This window comes from Scardinius erythrophthalmus (genome assembly GCF_964197995.2).
Source record: "Scardinius erythrophthalmus genome assembly, chromosome: 25".
NCBI lineage: Eukaryota > Metazoa > Chordata > Actinopteri > Cypriniformes > Leuciscidae > Scardinius > Scardinius erythrophthalmus.
This window is the reverse complement of record NC_138245.1, coordinates 16,272,364-16,293,677: the sequence shown is the minus strand read 5'-3', so window position 1 is coordinate 16,293,677 and position 21,314 is coordinate 16,272,364. Positions and strand designations below refer to the sequence as shown.

Genomic DNA, 21,314 nt, shown 5'->3' with positions numbered 1-21,314 from the left:
AGACTTGGTGAGCATAAGAGACTTCAAAAGCATAAAAAATCTTACTGATCTGAAACTTGGTAGTATATGTAAATCTATAAAGTAATTCAAAACTATTTTGCCATTTTACCCACAAACCTGAGGCCATTTTTTAAATCCCAACACAACAAATTTCCATTACCATAAAATAAACCAAGGTCAATCTCACATCTGTGGTTCCAGACATCAATAGACACAGCTGGAACATTCCAAACAGACCATGAACTCGGAGCGCACGCCTCCCAGCAGTGTTTCAGGAAGTTGGAATTACAACAGGCATCTGGAACAATCTTCACCAGATCATCCTACAGGTGCCTTAAAAAAACAACAACAGAGTCCCCTCGGGTCCTTATGGAGCGATGCCTCCCAAAATCTATCTGCACAGACCAATCTCTGCCTGACACGTCCCCCATTCTCTTCCTTAAATAATACCAATGCATGTCCAGAGAGAGCATTGCTAACCCAACACTTCAATTTTGGATTGCCTATTTTTTAGATATTTCAAAGACCTGCCAGGTGAGAAGAAGAGGGGGTGGGAAAAGGTTGAAAATGAGCCACAGTACAATGCTCAGGCTTGATTAGTACAATAAATCACAAGCAACCGTATTCTCACCGGCAATACATGGATTATTTGCAGTTCCAAGCTTAGCGGGGTGCCAATCGTCCTCCTCCAGTCATGCTACACGCTGTTTTCACCCAACAGCCATTGGGAGAGACACGGTTTATAAATGTAGGAAAAGTGCTCCTTCAGCTTGACAAATGAGCTTTCGGAGAGCGTGTTGGGCAAATGGGAATGAAGATAAATCTGATATAATGGCTAGATAACAGCCTACTATGGCCCTGACAAACACCATCAGCTATTGCATTCTTTATAGCACAGACTGAAAAAGAAGAGATAGAAATGACTGCTGCTATTATTACACAACAATAATATAGAAACCTTTCATATGATTGTATGAAGAGAGAAGCTGGACTTAAGAGAGAGTGGTAAAGGTGAATAAAGTGATAACATTTCCAGACAATTTAAATCTAGCTGGTTGTAGATCCGAAACTACAAAGGCAAAGCCTGAATCCCTGAGCTTAAAGTCCAGGATCCACATTGCGTTTGATTAGTGCGCTAGCGCTAACCTTATAGGGTCAACCGGATAACTATGACAGTACAGCAGTGGCGAAAATTTTTTATTCTATCTTGAAAAGTAATAGGGAAAAGTACAAAGTAATAGGAAATACTCAAAGCAATTATTGCACAAAATGGTTTGATGCAAAACTGGGCCAGAAAACTCCAAATCTAACAAATTATAAACGAATGAGTCATTAAACATATCCAGTCGTGAAACCTATTAGCGAGAACTTGTATAATGGCACAAGTTACGCAAGTAGGATGACTATGTCTTCTGCTCCAGACGGCCTGAGGGGAAGACTTTCATGGCTAAGCTGCGGGATTACGGGCTTTGAACAGGGCAACGTGTACCCACAACACACTGGGATTCAGCTGGGCCCTTTTTGAAGAGTGCAAATCCTGCTGCACCAGGCAAAGGGTTATCAACAGACCTGACTTCAACTTCACCTTAAATTCAACTATCTTGGGTATTGGTGAAGGCTGACCTCTTCACTTGACTTTTTTTCTTGACTTATTTTTTGAACCATGTGTAATGGCCATGTTTAGCACGTAATGATATTTGCTCCAATTTTCCAAGCAAAATGCCACCTTTCCCCACTCCAGAGTGTCTTCTTCAGAATAGAGTAGATGTTTAATGGTTAATTTAATGGGTAATAAACTGAAATGATCAACCCAATTACAATAGTTATATACTGTCACTTGAAATTGCGTATTGAGATGAATAAGTATTAGTATTAGTAGGTCCATGTAGAATTTCTTCTGCTCTAATGATGTTGAGGAAAATCTGCTTCTGAATTCTACTGAACAGATTTAAATTTGGTCAAATACTGTATATTAAACAGAGCTGAGAAGACTGAAGTCTGTGATTTGATTTCAACATTTTATGCTGATTCAAAAGGACAATTAATCTTGTCATAAGACAAAAAAAACTTGCTCTATATATATATATCTATAAAAAAAAAATCTGTTATGCTCACCAAGGTTACATTTATTTGATAAAAAAATACAGTAAAAACGGTAATATTGTAGAATATTATCACAATTTAAAATAACTGTTTTCATTTTAAATATATTTTAAAATGTAATTTATTCCTGAGATGACAAAGCTGAATTTTCAGCATCATTACTCCAGTCTTCAGCGTCACATGATCCTTCAGAAATCATTCTAATATGCCGATTTGATGCTCAAGAAACATTTCTTATTATCAATATTGAGAACAGTTGTTCTCAAAATTTTCCAAGATTCTTTGACAAATAGAAAGTTCAAAAGAACAGCACTTATTTGAAATAAAAATATTTGTAACATTGTAAATATCTATACTGTCACATTTGATTGTTTAAATGCATTCTTGCTCAACAGTGTTCATTTCTTTTCTTTTCTTTTTTTTTTTGGGGGGGGGGGTATATTCTTTTAATTAAAAACTGGCAAAAAAATAAATAAATAAAATACCCCACATATTAGTCACATGTTCTTTTAAGTGATGAAGGCAATCCATACAGCATGGAATAACTAATAAATGTCCATTGCAATTTTTAAATCAATTAAATGCATCCTTGAATACATAAAAGAAACATAAAATGTCAAAATGATTCCAAACTTTTGAATGGTAGTGTATGTATTAGATTGCATTACATTTTTTAAGGTGGAGTATGCTCTAAGGAATGATTAAATGCTTGTGTGTTGGATCGTTCTGGACTGCAATAGCTCTGAGCTTACAGAATTTCACTAGCAGAGGAAATGAAGGTGCTCCTTACAGCTCCAGCACCTAAATCTCCCTTGACAAAACTGCAAGACTTGTCTCTATGAAAAGAGTTATGTCAATAGACGACAACAACAAGATCCTATTTGGCCAGCTGGTGGGAAAATAAAGGGTCGCCTATGGCCCAGCTCTAACCCAGAGCAAAAAACATCCAACAAAAACACATTCTAAGCCTTCTGCATATTTGTCTCTGAAATGGACATACTGCTCATTTGGACTGCAATGGGTAAATGATGATAAATACAAGGACAAAACAACAGGAAAGAAAGAATAATAACAGGAAACCTACGATTTCTCCTAGTGAAGCAGCCAGCATGTGGGTGAAGGGGGTCAAGCTTGTAGCAGTGTAGCCAGCGAAGAACGACTTGGTGCTTTCATAGGTGACAAAGAACGCAGCAGCTGGAACCAAGAAGAAACACTTTGTTTGAGGCAAACTATTTAAAGTTGGCTTGAAACCAGTTGCGATGGTCTTTTTCTTCCCTATTGTGATGTACACTGATGACCCAGAACATTATGACCACCTGCCTAATACGCTGTTGGTCCTCTGCATGCATACGGGTGTGGGTGTGGGTGTGGGTGTGTGTGTGTGTGTGTGTGTGTGTGTGTGTGTGTGTGTGTGTGTACGTGTGTATACCACAGGTGTGGCATATCAAGAGGCTGATTAGACAGCATGATAATTGCACAGGTGTGCCTTAGGCTGCCACACCTGTGAGGTGAATGGATTATCTCAGCAAAGGAGAAGTGCTCACTAACACAGATTTAGACAGATCTGTAAACAATATTTGAGAGAAATAGGCCTTTTGTGTACATAGAAAAAGTCGTAGATTTTTGAGTTCAGCTCATGAAAAATGGGGGCAAAAACAAAAGGGTAGTGTTTATTTTTTTTTTCAGTGTATATATATATATATATACACACACACACACACACACACACACACAAACATGTATACAAATCAAGGTACAACATATATAACAATATAATATTTAAATTACATCAATCTATAAGTAATAATTGTAGACTAGTATAGTACTCAGGCATTATTTATATATTATAGAAGTAATTTGTATTGATGTACCATAATACCTAGAGGCATCAACTCACCAGTTACTTTTTTATCAATATTTATGGAGAGAAGTGGACTGAAAACTGTATCATTTTTGTAAAACTGTTTTTTAATTGTTGATCTGTTTCTCTTTAATGCTATGGTCTCTTAAGAGATGTAGCCATTGTGCAATTGTGCAATTGATATTTGGTATTTATTTTTCCAATTGAGTAATATTGTTTGCCTGGAGATACCTACAGACATGAGCAGAGATGTTGGGTGTTCAAGAGGAGGGTTCATTTGACATGTATCACCCAAAAGGAAGTCAAAGTCAAGTTTATTTCTAGAGCACATTTAAAACAACAGAAGTTGACCAAAGTGCTATACATCCAAAATCATAAATAAACAACAACAAAAATAAAACAACAACAAGACAAAAACACACAGCTCTCAAACTGAAGTAAAAGCCAATGAAAAGAAATATGTTTTAAGACTAGATTTAAAAGCGGAGAGTGTTGGGGCCAGCCTCACAGACAATGGTAAATTATTCCATAGTTTAGGGGCCACAACTGAAAAAGCCAGATCTCCCCTATGTTTCAGCCTTACTCTAGGGACAGCCAAGAGCATGCAATCTGCCGACCTAAGCGACCTCGATGGGACATGTTGTTGTATAAGGTCAGAAAGGTAGGTCGGGGCTAGACCAGTTGGAGAAATTTGATCACGCTTACGTATCCCTTTTAATAGTCTAGCTGCAGCATTCTGCACCAAATGCAGGCGTGAGAGAGATGCATGTCTAACACCAGCATAGAGGGCATTACAATAGTCCAATCGAGAGGAGATGAAAACGTGTATAACTCTTTCAAAGTCTTAAAATGACAAAAAAAGGTTTCACTTTAGATAAGAGCCTTAAAGGTGCATTGCGCAAGTCTCTGAGTTTTTGCAGAACTATGCCCCCTCTGGCGACAAGCGAAACTGCAACACTGCAACTGAACGCGCATGACGTCACGCCCAGTCTCAAATTCCGACCCGAATCCCTCTTATTTATTTTACTGTACAGGATTATAGAGGCAATCGCAGTGATCAGAGAAGGGCTCATTCAGCCCATCAGGCAATTGTTTAAGCATGTATGGGTTAAACGGGTATTTTTAACATGAAATGTTGCGCAATGCACCTTTAACTGATAAAAAACTGTCTATAACCACAGAATTGATCTGTTTTTCAAGTTTAAAATCACTGTCCATGATTACTCCCAGATTTTTAACGTAGGATTTAACGTACAGAAGTAAGGAACCCAATTCTGTTTTACTCTCGTTAAAATGTAAAAATGTCATGGCCATTCAAGCTTTAATGTCTGTGAGGCAGTCCAACAATAATTTTAAAAAGCTGGTATCCTTTTGTTTCAATGACAGATAAAGTTGTGTGTCATCTGCATAACAGTGAAACGAAATGTCATGCTTTCTTAGGATAGACCCTAAAGGGAGGATGTACAGGGAAAACAGCATCGGGCCAAGAATAGACACCTGGGGGACTCCACAAGGAAAAGGTGCCAATGGGGACACAAAGTCTCCAAGGCAAACAGAAAACTTATCAGACAGATATGATCTAAACCACTCTAGAGCAATACCTTTGATACCTACACAGTGGTCCAACCTAGAGATCAGAATATTATGATCAATGGTATCAAATGCAGCTGTAAGGTCTAACAGCATTAGAAAAGCAGAATCTCTAGAGTCTGTGACCAATAAGAGGTCATTAAAAACTTTTAAAAGTGTAGTTTCTGTACTATGAAGGGCTTTAAATCCAGACTGAATTTTGCAGTGTTTTTTGTTTTTTGGATGGAAGATAAGATATGGTTATTTCTTAAATATCTATTGAAATATCAGTGCAAGTGCAAGATTGCAAGATATAAACTCAATATTCTGTCTTTTTCCCCTCAGAATTGTGGGTTTATATCCCCCAATTATGACTTTTACCCACACAGAATTATGATATCAACTCGCAATTGCAAGAAAAAGGTCAGAATTGTGAGATAGGCCTAAAATTGTAGTGTTTAAATGTCACCTATATAAAACATTATTGGTTTAAATATTATTTCATGCTGTAGCTGTGAAGCTATTATGCCCCTATGAACTGCATATGTGAATATTATGTAGAACATCACACTCCCTCTAGAGTCTTGTCGCTGTCCCACAGTGCATCCTGGTGCCATCGCTTCCCTAGGTAAATGGCACATGCGTACATGCCAGTCCACATGATGTAAAATAAAACAGGGCTCATCGGACCAGGCGACCTTCTTCCACCTCTCCACGGTCCAGTTCCATCGCTCGTGTGCCCAATGTAGGCGCTTTTGACGGTGGATGGGGTCATCATAAGCACTCTGATTGGTCTGTGGCAACGCAGCCCCATTCACAGCAGGGTGTGCTGTGTGTTGTGACACATTACTATCTTAGCCATCATTAAAACTGTGTGAAACTTGTGCCACAGTAGACCTTCTGTTGGCTCGGACCAGATGAGAATGCGGTTGTGAGTCCTGAAAATGTGCAGGTGTCAGTTCGGTTATAGAATGGGGTTGTAGCGCTCATGAAAAACAAAAGGCTGTATAAACAAACATATTAATCAGCGCTGCCATACCAGCCATTAATATCTGCTCTAGATTTTTGTTTTGTGTGAAACATGACAGGGGATTAGGGATGAACAAAGACATTGTGTAATCAATGTAATCGATTACATCAACACACCGTTCCAGCCCAAGTTTGCTTACCATCTAATCTACCCAGAAAATAATATGTGGCCTTGATCAACAATATTCGCTTCACCCGTGACTGTTCATAATGTTTTGACTAATCAGTGCATACCGAAGTGAAACATCTTCTTCAACAAAAAAAAAATGTTGGATGGGATTTTGTCCATAGGGGAAGGGGAACTGATTGGATCGGTTTGCTATTGCTATGATGTCATGTGAGTGACAGGTTGTCCCGAAAAATCAGAAAAAAGAGGAAATGTCAGTTACTTTCATTAAAGACTTTGAGAGCACATGAAAAAAAAAAAAAAAAAAAAAGATGTATACAGATAAATTATTCATAATAAATACTGCAATACTTCATAAAAAAAATAAGAATTGTCCATTTTGATTTCATGGCAACTTTAAACTGCATCCACTCTCTGACATTTAATTTGTAGGTGTATCCTGAGAGCTAGAGAGCCTAGTTTTTTGGGGTTTAAATATGCTATTTATCATAATCAGAAGACCAGAGTTTTTGCAGTATGCATTTATATAACTCTTCTAAAGCGTGCTTTTAAACATGCAGCCATTTTTCATGTTCATTATTATAATATATATAAACTTACCATTGGGAAAGGAGCCTACAGCAGCAGACGGGACGCCTGCATAGATCCCACGGAAACCTCCCGCCTTGTAGAAGCCCTGCTGGCTCTGCAACCTTGTCTTTATGGTGTCCAGAGGGAAGAGGGTGAGATCTACACACGTTCCCGCGCAGCCGCCTGCCTAAGGGACAGAGAGCATGGATACATAAAATACAATAAAGTTGTATTACAGTAAGATTAGGTGCTTTAAACAAATTCTGGTGCAATGCAATTAGTCACTGTAGTACCATATACATATATTCTACCACATAATAATGCAAATATGCATATATGCAGTAATAGGCAAATGACTCAAAGCCTCAAGGAGAAGTGTCAAGTTTGCGCTTAATATAGTTAGTAAAATATAAATCAGATACAGAACACTTTTCATCCAATTCATTATTCATCTTTATTAACCACATTTTTCATCCACTGTGTTTTTAGGACATTTCTGACTAACAACAGTATTTTTAGTAATATTTATTATTGCTTTGAAAATAAGTTTTAGTCTAAATACTGTTTTAGTCCAGGCCAAGTTGAAGCTGTCAGTTACAAGAAGAATTGTTAACTGTATTATTATTATTATTATGAAGTGCTATAATAGTCCAGCTACTTCATGACTAGGCTAAAGAGTGCCTTACTTCCCTAAAAACTTTTGGTAACAGTCTATTTTACAGTGTCCCTGTTATATTATGTTACATGTAATTACCATAGTAATAACAGTAAATGATGCATAATTACATGCAACTAACCCTCAACCAACTCCTAATCCTACCCCAACCCTATAGTAAGTACTTGTTATTAATTAATATTACCCAGTACTTAAATATATAATTACACTGTAACAATGACACCTAAAAATAAAGTGTAACCAAACTTTTTTTTATTAAATCCCTAAAAATGTTAAAGAAAAATAAAAGCTAAAATATTAGGTAAATAAGAAAAGAAAAAAACAGTCTGAACTATGAAAACACAAATAAAACTACATCTGGGCAAGGTTTGTTTACTGATTTATTTACTTACAAAAAACAGACAATCAACTTTATAATGACTTACATTATCTTCATTACTTTCATTATCATAGTCACTGTTTTCATAACCATGATTTAAAAAAAATACGTTCACAAGGACTAGCCTGAGATGAATCAAAGAAGAAAGCCTCTTAAAAGTGTACATTGACACATCCGCGTAAATAATCTATTAACGTTACTAACACTGTACACTGAATTTATTTCACAAGCTGAGTTCATGTCATGAGGAATGATGCTTCTGCTTTTAGCACGTGTAATAGACATGAAATGTGCATTACCACAAGGCAGGCTGTGAACTCTCGTCTGTTCATACTGCACGCGAGGACCTCAGTTTTTAGCAGATGACTTTGTGAAGTGGTTCATCTTCAACACTGCAAGAACTACTACACGTTCATCAAGGGCGCTGCCATGTTTAAGGCGGGCATTTTAAATGACGTCACGTGACGACAGCAACATCGCTCTTCATTTTCAGCAGAAAAATAATTTAAATTTTGCTCAATGTATTATCAATAACGTTAAATATAACATTGTTATTATTATTTTTATTTATTTTTATTTAAGTTCCCAACTACACGAAGGGAAAAAATAAAGTAGTAAATTGATTTATATAGGCAACTATATAAATGTTTTTTTACAGAACATAATACATGATGAAGTGAAAATAAAATGTGCATTTTTTTTGTTCCTATTATATAAAAATCTTCTCAGATCGTTTCAATTTTTCATTTTCAATTCAATTTAGTGTATTTTTAAAAAATATAAAAACATTTGAGCTTATCTGTGTACAATGAATGCAAACGCAAAATGAGTTAAAGTCCAATGTTAATGTACATTAACATTATATATAATTGGTATTAAATGTATTTGTTGGTCAAACAATTATTATTTTTGTACGGTACCTTTTACATTATTATTGATACCCATTTCCTCCACATAAGAACAAATGTTATGATAAATAAAAGACATAAAAAGTTACAATATTATTGTATGTCATAATTATGATTTCATATTTTAATTAATAATGTATAATTTAATTGTGTGGTGAAAATGGGCTTCCATATTTTGTATTCAATATTTTTATAGTCAATACAAATACAGAACGTGTCTAAAAAACAACAACAACAAAAAAAAAAACACCCTGATAAACACACACTGGAGTAAAAAGTGAGACGATCCGGTCCGCTTTTAGGGCGCGTCTTGTACGGCTGCGCGATGACGCCACATGCGTGATGACATCGCTGGCTTTCACAGGGTTGTTTTGGAGGAAGTTAAAGCAGATCCCGAAACAGAAAAAGAAAAAGACCCGTCAGGTAACAGGGGGGCCAATTGCGGTTACAGCACCCGTATCGGTATCTCCGATTCAGGATTGGTTCACTCACACACAAGCCTAAGCGATCCAGTCTTCCGCTGACGACAGAGGCTGGAGTTATTGTTTGTTTTTCTCATAAACATCAGGCTTGTGTAAGGACACGGTAGCGATTTAGCTCACAGGCTACACCACAGCGCAGATACAGACTGATATTCGCTAGAACTTCTGTTTTATAAACCAGGTGAGTTATAAAACCAAGATGTGTTGCTTGTACATGTTAAATCCATAGACTGATCGTGGATTTGTCAAGAGAGATGGTGTAACGTTAACTGACATGTAAACTAACTGACGTTAGCAAACGAGCTCATTTGTTATGCTGTTAAAGGACACTGAGATGATTCAATCACCATTTGTACATGTATTTTCTGTGTGTGCGCTTCATTTCTAGTTCAAATCAGCCATTTGCACTCTGTGATGTTGATCTCTATCCAGGCCCTTGAATGATCAGGTGTTTCTAGTTACCCTGACAGGCCTGACAGTCGCGCTGGATTGCGTCGTTTTACATTTTATTTATGTTTAAACGCCTCATTTTTATCTCAGCTCGTTGTATTGCATTAATATACACGAGGAGACTTTTATATAATGTCACTAATAAAATAACAATCGATCAGAAATGTGTTTTTTTACAACGCTGTCTTGCTTTCATCTGAAATCAGCTGATTGCTCAACCAGCAGCGCATTAAACACATTCACTTTCTGCCTGTATGTTTACAGCACACACAAACAGGTGTGGAGTATTGCGAAACAAGCCATTTTAAATAAAGAACAATTTACTATTAGGCTAAAGCCTCCATTACACTATAACCCGAGTGCCTTTATTGTTCAGAAGTATTGTAAACTTATAAGACACTCGTATGTCAGTATGAGACTGAGTATGCACTTGTTTATTTGTTGCGATGTGCTGTTGAAATGGATGGCATTCTGCTATTCCTATGCATGCTAAAGGAAAGTGCTCCACCATGTGATCAGACTTTACCGAGTGTCATGGGTTCCAGATTAAATATGGAGTCGTAAAACTCTTTGCACTCATGAGCTGTCTCTCAAAATCTAACGAGCTGCCTACTAGACAATGGCAATTTGGAATTTCATACTACTCATACTAAACCTGCACTACGTACTGTAGTGTGCACAGTATGAATATATTTTCAGAAAAAATATTGTGTATTTAACACCACACTGTAAAAAAAAAAAAAAAGTTGTTTCAACTTAATGTGTTCATGCTACTTTTTTAAAGTGTAGCCTAAGTTTAGTCATCTTGAAATGGGAAGCTACTAATACTAAGATTTTTGAGTTGACTAAACTTTAAATTTTAACGCATGATGAACACTTACTTTAAGTTGAAACAACAATTATTATTATTTTCACAGTTGGCTAAGGCTTATTATATTTGAAAAAATGTGCAGTATACAACCAGATCACGCTCTCTGCGTCTGAATATGTGCAATTCCTTACAATATATTATGCAGAAACCACTGCTTTAATGTGTAGTATGTCCAAATTAGCAGTAGTTCTCGGTTGATGCTTTGTAGCTGCTAATTTAAAATGTGGAACCAGTGGAGTCTTTGCTATCCCATAAGGTTAAGTTTAATATATATATATATATATATATATATATATATATATATATATATATATATATATATATATATATATAATAATTGGCAGAAAATATGGGTCTAGTGGCACTTTTAAGATGTGGTCACATTACAATCCTCTATGGACACTAAAGGAAACACATTTTTTAATTTACTCGCCAGACTTTTTACATGGATTCCAAGACCCATGCAAAGGAGAAAAAAAAATCGATAAATAAAATAAATTTCATATTATTAAAGACAAGTAGGCAGTCTGTAATAAAATAAACTACAAGCAATAACACAAATAAACACAATAGAACAACGATAACAACGATTTTCATCTAACAGTAGTTAGATAAAGATTAGGTATAGAAATTGAATAATCAAAGTAAATAACACTGCATAGTTATCACTGTATAAATTAAAAATAGATTAATCCTTATTAAAGAAGATACAACAGTTATTCAGTCAAGAGCTGTGAGCGTTCACGCCATTTTGAGATTACCTTAATTTCAACTTGTAAAAAGCGTTCACGTCCTTTTAGAGCTCGTAATTACAGCTTGTAAGATGGGACATTTCTGAGAGCTCCTACTTGTACCACCTGACCGCTGCAGATTCATTTAGGGGTTGATGGTGTCGCCATAGAAACGCATAATAATGACCCAGTCCGAGGACGTGAACAGCTCCGAATAGAACATCACGTGTTGTCATCTCGAGCCTACGGTAGTGACGAGTGACGACAGAGCGTGAACTCAGCAACTGTTACATATGCGTTGTCTTTCTCGACTGTTTACGTTCACTTAAGACACGACTATGATTACTAGGGTACTCGTATTGTTCAACCGCAAGAAGATGTGAAAGAAAAATCAATTCAATATTCGAGTGGTCACGCTCTCCGGATGTGTGCGCACACAAATCTTCTCACACAGTGAGGACGGGATTGAACTCTTTTGCGTCGTCTTGCGCTTGAATGTTTACATTAGCTTAAAAACACGTGCAAATAATAGCACTGTCAACTCTTGGTCCTCGGGCAGTCCTGTCGAGCATGCGTTTATATCTAGCGTGTCAATTCTGCATTTGCGTATGCCTCTCTTTCTCTTACGTTGAGTGCGTGTGTGTGCATGCGAAAGCAACAGAGGGCGCTCTCAGCCCTCTCTAACTCAATCACAGGTGACCGAAATCGTACAATTTACTAGTCGCCTTGCGTGAAATCTGGTCGCATACGCGAGTGATTTACTCGCATTGTAGAGGGTTGCATTAGCAAATTTTCTGTGGAATTTCACAGTCAGAAAAGGTCCATTGTCGTATAAAGCACAGCTCACTTTCAAACCATGCAGCTTTCTGTTGGTCAACGTGCAAAATTCACTTTACCTGCTTGGGAAAATCTTTTGCCCTCACACGAAATTGTGTAGAACTTAGATTCTTATTGAAATTATTGGATTTCATCCTCATAAATAGCTGAAAAACGGTAAATGTGACTGCACTCCAAGTTGTTCTGTGGTTTATTTGTACTTGTTTAACAAATTTTTTCACAGTTGTAAATGTGTCATTGGTACATGAGGGTCAAAGGACAATGTCGTCATGACAGATGTACAGTAGTGTCTCTGGGAATGTATTTCTACTACAGGGTAAAGGTGCGACCACATTTACCAAATTTTTACGGGCAAAATCTTGACCAAATCAGATTTCACAGTGGGTTGCCAACAGAAAGTTGCTTGGGTTGAAAGTGTGAGTTGTGCTTCATACATCGCTGCACTATATATATCAATATATAGATATAGATAGATATGTATACGTGTTTTTTTCTGGTGAAAGTAATACATAAACGAAGAAGAAAGCCAAAGAATGAAATGAAATTGTTTTGATTGAAGGAAACAATAGCCTAAATAAGCTTGTATAGTGATTTATTTGCTGTTAAGGGAGGATGTCTCAGATGGGTCAGATGTAAGATTACTTCCATTTCAACTTTGCTCCAATCCAGGCTCATCTGCTAGAGTCTGAAATTAAGCTTTTTGAAACGTGAACATGGGATTATCAGAGGATATACATCAGCAATTTTACAATATCCTAGTTATTTTCAGGGGTTTCCCTATCTTTCGTGTACTTTCTTTAGTTTATTGGTGGTTGCTTCTCTCCCTCATGGTTGTGTTGAAACAATGTAATGTACTACAGTGCATTTTAAGAGACCGTAAGTGTTCCAGGATTGTGACTTTGTTATGATGCTTATGTGGAGGAGCTCTTCAGTTCACTTGTGGATTCGACTGAAGCGTGGTGAGGTTTTCTTTTCTCATAAACTTTTTAGTGTTTTCTACTTCTTGTAGTTCAGCACCACCACATTCATTGTTTAAAGCTCTGCTGGTTTTTTAGTAACTAAATTAAAACAAATCAAAATTTAAATATAATCAAGCATTTGTTTTGTTCCTGAGGGTCATTTCATGATGATTTGCTTATTAGGAGCCTGAAGATATTGTCAATGAACATACGCTAAGCTTTCATGTAGGATCCGGAGCTCTCTGGGGGCGTAATAATAAGTAATGTGTTGGGTTTTGATAGTCATTCTAATTTTGGTGTAGAAAGAAGCGTTTTCCAAGATTTGAGTGGGATATGTAGGAACGCTTATTCATTTTCCTTTTGTTTGGATTTGAAGTGGAAAAAAACTTCACACCACATTGATTAAAGCTAACAAAATCTGCTGTATTTTATACATATACTAGTAATACACATTCTTTAAAGAACCATATAAATACTATGAAATATGAATCATTCCAACACAAACTTTTATGTTTTGGCGAATTGGTGGTTAATTCGTACTGGGGGTGTAACAATATATCGTGTCATAATATATACTGCAATACAAAAAATGCAACAATATGTATTATATAGTTCACACAAAATAAAAATTACTGTGTGAAAAAAATCAAGTTGACAGTGTTTTAGTGTGAGTACTACATTAAACTTAAAATATACGTACATAATATACGTTGAATAATATGTATAATAATGCAATGGGGGAATATTTGGGTGTCCTGATAATGCCAAATGTCTTATGTTACCAGTAAAAGGTGGTCTATGTTATTTTAAATAGCCTATATCTAGTCAGTGACTACGGTAAATCAGTCGTCTGAAATAATTTTGTATCAGCTTCAGAATCATGAATATTTTTATTCTGGTGTCACCCATTGTCCTGTGCATTGGGTTACCAGCATCAAGTCTAAGCCTATTCATTTCCACTCCCAATGTAATACCAAATTTAGCATTTTAATCCACAGTAATCTTTTATCATATGTCTTGGTGTATTGCAATAATATTGTATTGTGAGTTCAGTATATTGTGATATATACATGAGGGTCTCGTTACACCCCGAATTCATTCATTTATACGTATGTTCAGGGGTGGAACTTAATGCTTACTTTTTTCTAATAATCATATGTTTTTGTACAATTTACATTCTACAAATTCATGCAAAATCACCACCTCACAAGTCGTAACAGTTTTCCCATGAGATCAGGTTGATCATTTTCTACCATGGATTATACATCAATGTATATGACATGGGAAGCCTAGATTCACCAAGATAAACTCTAAAGTTGTCCTTTAAAATCTATCCTATTAGACCTTTGTGACCAAACCTACAGTTGGACGCTGTTTTTCACTAAATGAAGGACTAATTACATAATCCACCCCACATTTGATTTTATCTGCCTGATTTTAGCCCAGTTGTTGGAGTATGCTGCTGTTATGTAATATGAAAATTATCAGTTAAAAGGTACTAATGGGTCTCTAAGTGGCCTGATTTAAAGCTTCTTGAACCTATCATACCATGTTAGGGGTTTTACAGTGTTTCATGCTTATTTTCACAGCTTATTTTAAAACGGCACGCTGTATCCCTCCAGTATAGAGGCAGGATAGGAGTGTGTACATTGTCTGGACATAATAGGCTACATTATTGTTTACTTATAAGCTGATTTTTTCTGAGAGATTTTTCCCTCTAAACATTTGCATTCTGGATTCTGTCGCCAGTTTGTATGTTTTTGTGCAAGTCTGGAGACTGATTTAGATCATGAAAGTCAAATGAACTTTTTCCCTTTAGTAGTTTAGTATGATCATACAATAGTAGTAGGCTATTATAGTAGTACATATCGTTGCTACATTTGTGACCATCAAAGTTCAGGTGAAAACACAATGCTTGAATAAGAGGTGGTCTTGATACGCTCAGCCTTTGTCTTTGAAGCCGTTAAGATTCTTCACATTTTTTAGATAATTGCTGAAAAGAAACATCCAACTTTATTTAACTATGCCATGATTTAAATGATGATGTTATACTATTGCAAGGCATGTCAATACACCCAACCGTACTTGTATAATATTAGTCTTTTAGCAGTGACAGTCTGAGTCTACCATACCTGACATTTTCATTTTATATTTCTGATGTTACCATTACGTAGGCTATAGCCTACATAATAGAGGCTATTGGTATAATATTGGAAATTTTATTTATTTTAATATTTTTTATATCAGCCAATATTGTTAATTGTGAATACTTTGTCTTTCCTACCATTTCTTTTATTACCTTTGACATCATCTAACGCGCCCTTAAAGTTATTCTTAATAACACTAATAATTTGATCATTAAAATGGTATTAATTAGTATTAGTGCACATCACACATTCATCGCACGTGCCCAGAAAGCCAAGTCTCAGACAGCGTGCGAAAACTGAAATGAATTTTGTCTAAGCAGATATTCACACAGAATTATCAAAAACAATGAAAGCGATAACTAGACACATTTTGTTTTATTTATTTATTTATTGTTTTTTGGTGGGACCAGTGAAAATTCTTAGAGGGCGAATAAAAATATGAACCACTGCCCTAACCAGGCCAGTTGAAAAAATCCTTAGCGTTGAGCCCTTTGTTATAATGTTGTAATGCCAAAATTCACTAGTAGCACTTAAAATAATTGATTTTAGTCTTTAGTATTCTATTTTAATTTATTTAGACAAACGTGTTGAATTTTAATATTATATATTTATTGGTTATCACCCATGACAGAAATAATTAATGACTTACTTAATTAAATAATATAGTTTCCTTAATTTATGATCGTCCCATAGCCTGGCAAGCCAGACCTACATCAATGTTAGGTCTGGAAACTCACCATAGACGCGGTTTAATCTGAGGGGCGGGATAAACGGCTGTCTTTCAGATTCCCTCTGCACGCAATAGGACAGCGCTTCAAACAACCAGAGCGTTTTCCCTACAGCGGAGCTTAGTTGATAGATTCAACTTTTGCCATATATCTGGCCGGCAAAACGACGAACACATCTTCCTTTTTTTAAGAATGACTTAAGTGCCGTTCTTTGCTCTTTTCTCTTTTCTCAAAGAAAAACTTAACTCCAAGTCCTCCAGAGTCGCGGCCAAAGCCGATTCGAAAGACCGTTGTTCTCCATCAGCAGCCGTCATTCTTTGTTTTCAAGTGGCAGCCGTCGCAACTCTGTCGTCATATGTTAAGCCCGCCCCCACCTACTCTATACGCGACGTGATTGGCCTGACCCAATTTAGGTTTTTGCAGCTAGAAGGTCTATTGAGAGTTGCTAGACCCACCTGGCTGCGAAATACATTTTGCTGCCGCTAGGGTGCGTCTAGATTTCTAGGCTAATCGTCCCATGCTCTGCCATTCAAATGTTGTGTTTTGGCATACTTATTACCATGTGACATAGGACTCCCTGTTAATGGCAGCTAGTTTTTTTTGGTAGTGGTTGTTGTTGCAGGACGTTCTGTTCCAGGTAAAGCTGGCCTGGATAAACAGCGGTACCTCAGCAGATGAACACTTATTATTTGAAAGATGGAAAAGCGTGTAGTGAACGACATGTTCAAGCCCCCCTCTTAAAAAGGGAAGCCTGTGTGTGTTAAATAGTTGGTGGTCAACAGTACATGTCGTCTCTGAAATTGCGTTTCTCGTGACTGGTAGTTAGAGTGCACATGACCAATTTGAGAGTGCAAGCAGAATCATGGGTTTTGTCATTGAAACAAAAAAGGCTTTTATAGCCCCTTAGAGTGTGCAAGTTCAATCAAATGGGTGATTGTGGTTTTAGCATGCACTGTAGTCGTAGCTTAATACAGACTGCAACACTCCTGCTTGACTCCACATCCTTGACATAGGCCTATCTGAGTACAAACAGTTTTTGCTTTCACTTCCTTTTTTATTCATATGAGCCGTGATGTTGAAATCTTTGCTTCATGCTTTGTGCTTCCTCCTCCCTCAGCTGTGACACTATGACATCAAGGAAGAAAGTTCTTCTGAAGGTGATCATCCTTGGAGACTCCGGGTGAGTTTCCACATTCAACACGGAAACAAAGTCAGAGCAACTGCCAATTTCATTCAGTTTCAAAGGATGAAATTATAGAGCATAATGTTAAATAATGGTAGTAGTATAGATTAAAGTTGCCATGAAATCAAAATAGACCTTTTTTTAATGGAATATTCCAGTATTTATTATGAATAGATTTACCTGTGCACGTCATTATACTTTTTTTTTTTTTTTTTTTACATTCATGTGCTCTCGTAATCTTACATCAAAATAACTTCCCCCCCTCCCTCTTTCAGCGACATGTCTTCTCTGATGATGTGTCTGGTGCGAGGGCGGGAAAACCTGTCACTCACATGGCATCACTGTAATACTGTAATGTTTTGAGAAGCTGTCTCACTCAGATCACAATAGGGAAGCAATTTCAAAATTATTGCAATCTTCAATTTCATGGCAACATTAAAGATTCCAATATATTTGAACTGTGCAGTGTAGAAAGAACTTCTTTTGTACGTGTATTGCCTGAGTTGTGAAGTTGTGTGCTTATAAAGGTACCGCACTTCCCGTAACCGTAAATAGACAAACCATTGCTCTGTTGCTGATTTTGTTGGATAACAAACATAAATCATGATCTGTGAAGTCTGACTCAACAGAGCATATGTAGACAGTTATTTTAATGACACAGTCAAACATACTCAGTTTGAAACAGCTCTCTGAATCCGAACAAACATATGACTCATTCAATAATACGATGTTTATATGACAAAAAAATGAAAAGTGATCCTTTTCATGATCCTTCAGAAATCATTCTAATATGCTGATTTGATGCTCAAGAAACATTTATTTTGTGGTATTATTGTCTTTTTTATCCTTTTTGAATGTGTAATGTGTTTTTTTTTATCTAAAAGCAATACTAATCTCACTGTTTTGTACTGTACTTGCTATGCACATTTGAGTGTTTTTATTTTATTTTATTATTATTATTTTACAATTAAACTAGTTCATTGTAAGATTACTCAAACTGCATATAAGCTTAAAGGCAAGAGTGTGACCAATTGTCATTAAGTGAAAAATTAACCGTGTCCCTTCCACAGAGTCATTCCACAAGAGCGTTTAGATGTTCAGCTCAAAATCGTGGATAGAAAAGTGCAAAGAATACTATAAATACACTCAGTTACACCCTACCATTGCACTGTTTGACCTACAATATAAACATATGTTCATCATGACACACCGGGCATATAAATGCTGTGTCATGTCAACCACCCAAACACAAAACCTCCAAATATTCAGTCTTTTATTTCCTCGTAGTCTCTTATGAGCTTTCTAGATGGAAAAGCTTGTGGGTGGGATATAAATTCTCAAGAAAATAGTTTCAGTTTCATTAAGTGAATGTAAATTTTGTTCATGTAATGTTTCTTTTTGTATGACTCATAGTTCTGCACAATCACAAATAGTGTTAGTTCTCCTTTCTCTCTGCCAGGTGCTGGTTTAAATGTTCTTTTTCCCTACAGGGTTGGGAAGACATCTCTGATGAACCAGTATGTGAATAAGAAGTTCAGTAATCAGTACAAAGCTACTATAGGAGCAGATTTCCTGACAAAAGAAGTGATGGTTGATGACCGACTTGTCACAATGCAGGTAGAGATGACAGGTTATTTTTACTGAAAATCACATGATGCTTTGAAACAAAAATGAAAAGCATTTTTCTTTTCCCCATTCCAATGAGTCATCTCATAACTTCAACTAGTTTTACATTTTTGTTTTATCTTCATTTTAATTTCTTATAAACTGAAAGTAGGCTTTAAAGAAAATAGTTCAGCTAAAAATGTGATTTCTGTTGTTTACTCACCCTCATGTCATTTTAAACCTGTCTGACTTTCTTTAAATATTTCTAAAAATAATAACAAATGTTACTAGTTATGTTTCCATCCACCTATGTTTATTCAAATTTCAGGATATTGCATAAAAAAACACTGGTGGATATGCCAAGATGCGCCAAAATTCCAAAAATGCACTCAATTGAGGTGGATATTTTTCTTTTTTCTTTTTTTCTTTTATCCAATAAGTAGACATGCGCATAAACCACAATCGAAACCCATTTAACACATAAATCCCTCTGTGCAAAAAACTCGTGTGATTTGGCTCAACAGAGGATGTGATTGGATATCTGGACTAACCAGAGGACAAGTTTCATTGCACAGCATCTCAAATGTTGGCATGGTCATTCTGAAATGCCTGAGTCAAAGTCTATCATCAGAATGATTTGGTATAATGACCTGCCAGAAATGTCTCGCATGATTGCTTTCTGAAACAGTCGCTTCCACGATTGCAGCAACTTTTATTACACTGTTTGTTCTTTTGAACACATGGGATGGAAACGGTGCCCTATATACAAAATGTTTATGCAACATTCCAGTTTTGCACGGGTTAAATTCGCAACTTAAGATGGAAACATAGCTCTTGTGAGACCGAATATGAGCTTGACTGAAAATTCATATTTGAATGAACGTTTGTGTGAATATTCTGTATCTTTTCTTTCATCCAGATATGGGATACAGCAGGTCAAGAGCGGTTCCAGTCTCTGGGTGTGGCTTTTTACCGCGGTGCTGACTGTTGTGTGCTGGTGTTTGACGTCACTGCCCCCAACACCTTCAAGACACTGGACAGCTGGAGGGACGAGTTTCTGATCCAGGCCAGCCCACGTGACCCAGAGAACTTCCCCTTCGTGGTGCTGGGCAACAAAATCGATCTGGAGAATAGGCAGGTGGGTGCTATGGTACAGTGATGCAAGTAGCCCTCTCTATGACATTGACCTTTTAGAAAAATTATTATTAAGTCTTAGGTTTTAATTTCTTAGTTTTCTATAGTAATGTAAATAGGTTTTCTTTTTAACATGCTTTATATATATATATATATATATATGTATGTATTGTATCACCCTGATATTTATGAAAATTAAATTAAAAACAAGCCTATCATAAATTGTGCATTCACATCATTGTGTGTATGAATTGCATTTTAGAATAATTTAATAGATCTGTACAAATAAATTACCATGTAATTGACCCGTGTACATGGGTACGGAGTATATATCAAGATCTTGTCACATTCTAAGAGGCCAAGGGTGCTAATTTAGGACCAGCTGCACCCTCTCCATATACATGTAAAGTGTCTTGGAGAAGTTTAAAGTCCCTGAACTTCCAGTGAATGATACCTCAAAGAAATATCTAGTTCAGTCATGCTAATAGATCAATGTCAATGTCAAGTTTATTTCTATAGCACTGTATAACCAACTCAGAGTTCACCAAAGTGCTTTACACTCCCATAAATAGCACCATTTACACAAGAAACAAACACACAAACAATAAAACGAGCTTTTGCAGTCTCTACATTACATTAAAAGCCAAAGAAAAAAGATGAGTTTTTAACTGGGATTTAAAATCAGAGAGTGTCTGAGCAGTTCTAATACACAGTGGGAGACTATTCCACAGTTTGGGGGCAATAACAGAGAAAGCCCGATCCCCTCTCATTTTTAGTCTTGCCCTAGGAACAGTCAACAGCCTGTGTTCTGAAGATCTGAGAGATCTCGATGGCTTATGAATGGACAAAAGACTTGACAAATAAGCAGGCGCCAATCCGTTTAAGGATTTGAAAACCAATAAGAGGATTTTAAAATCAATTCTATAAAGAACAGGAAGCCAATGGAGAGACATTAAAATAGGAGT

The 21,314-nt window shown here is 36.4% G+C and overlaps 2 protein-coding genes across 2 annotated transcripts in view; one reads left to right on the top strand and one right to left on the bottom strand.

Annotated features, from left to right (window-relative positions):
* Positions 1-8,777, bottom strand: part of slc25a26 (solute carrier family 25 member 26) — a 57,711-nt gene extending 48,934 nt beyond the window's left edge. Inside the window, exons 1-3 of the mRNA XM_081358282.1 lie at positions 8,614-8,777; positions 7,290-7,446; positions 3,188-3,297 (exon numbers count right to left, since the gene is read on the bottom strand). Of these exons, the coding sequence (XP_081214408.1) occupies positions 3,188-3,297; positions 7,290-7,446; positions 8,614-8,646 (300 nt within the window). The 5' untranslated portion in view covers positions 8,647-8,777. The remainder of the gene's footprint in view (positions 1-3,187; positions 3,298-7,289; positions 7,447-8,613) is intronic.
* A 729-nt stretch (positions 8,778-9,506) lies between these two features.
* Positions 9,507-21,314, top strand: part of rab7a (RAB7a, member RAS oncogene family) — a 17,976-nt gene continuing 6,168 nt past the window's right edge. Inside the window, exons 1-4 of the mRNA XM_081357938.1 lie at positions 9,507-9,885; positions 17,545-17,607; positions 19,101-19,227; positions 20,135-20,353. Coding sequence (XP_081214064.1) covers positions 17,555-17,607; positions 19,101-19,227; positions 20,135-20,353 — 399 coding nt within the window. The 5' untranslated portion in view covers positions 9,507-9,885; positions 17,545-17,554. The remainder of the gene's footprint in view (positions 9,886-17,544; positions 17,608-19,100; positions 19,228-20,134; positions 20,354-21,314) is intronic.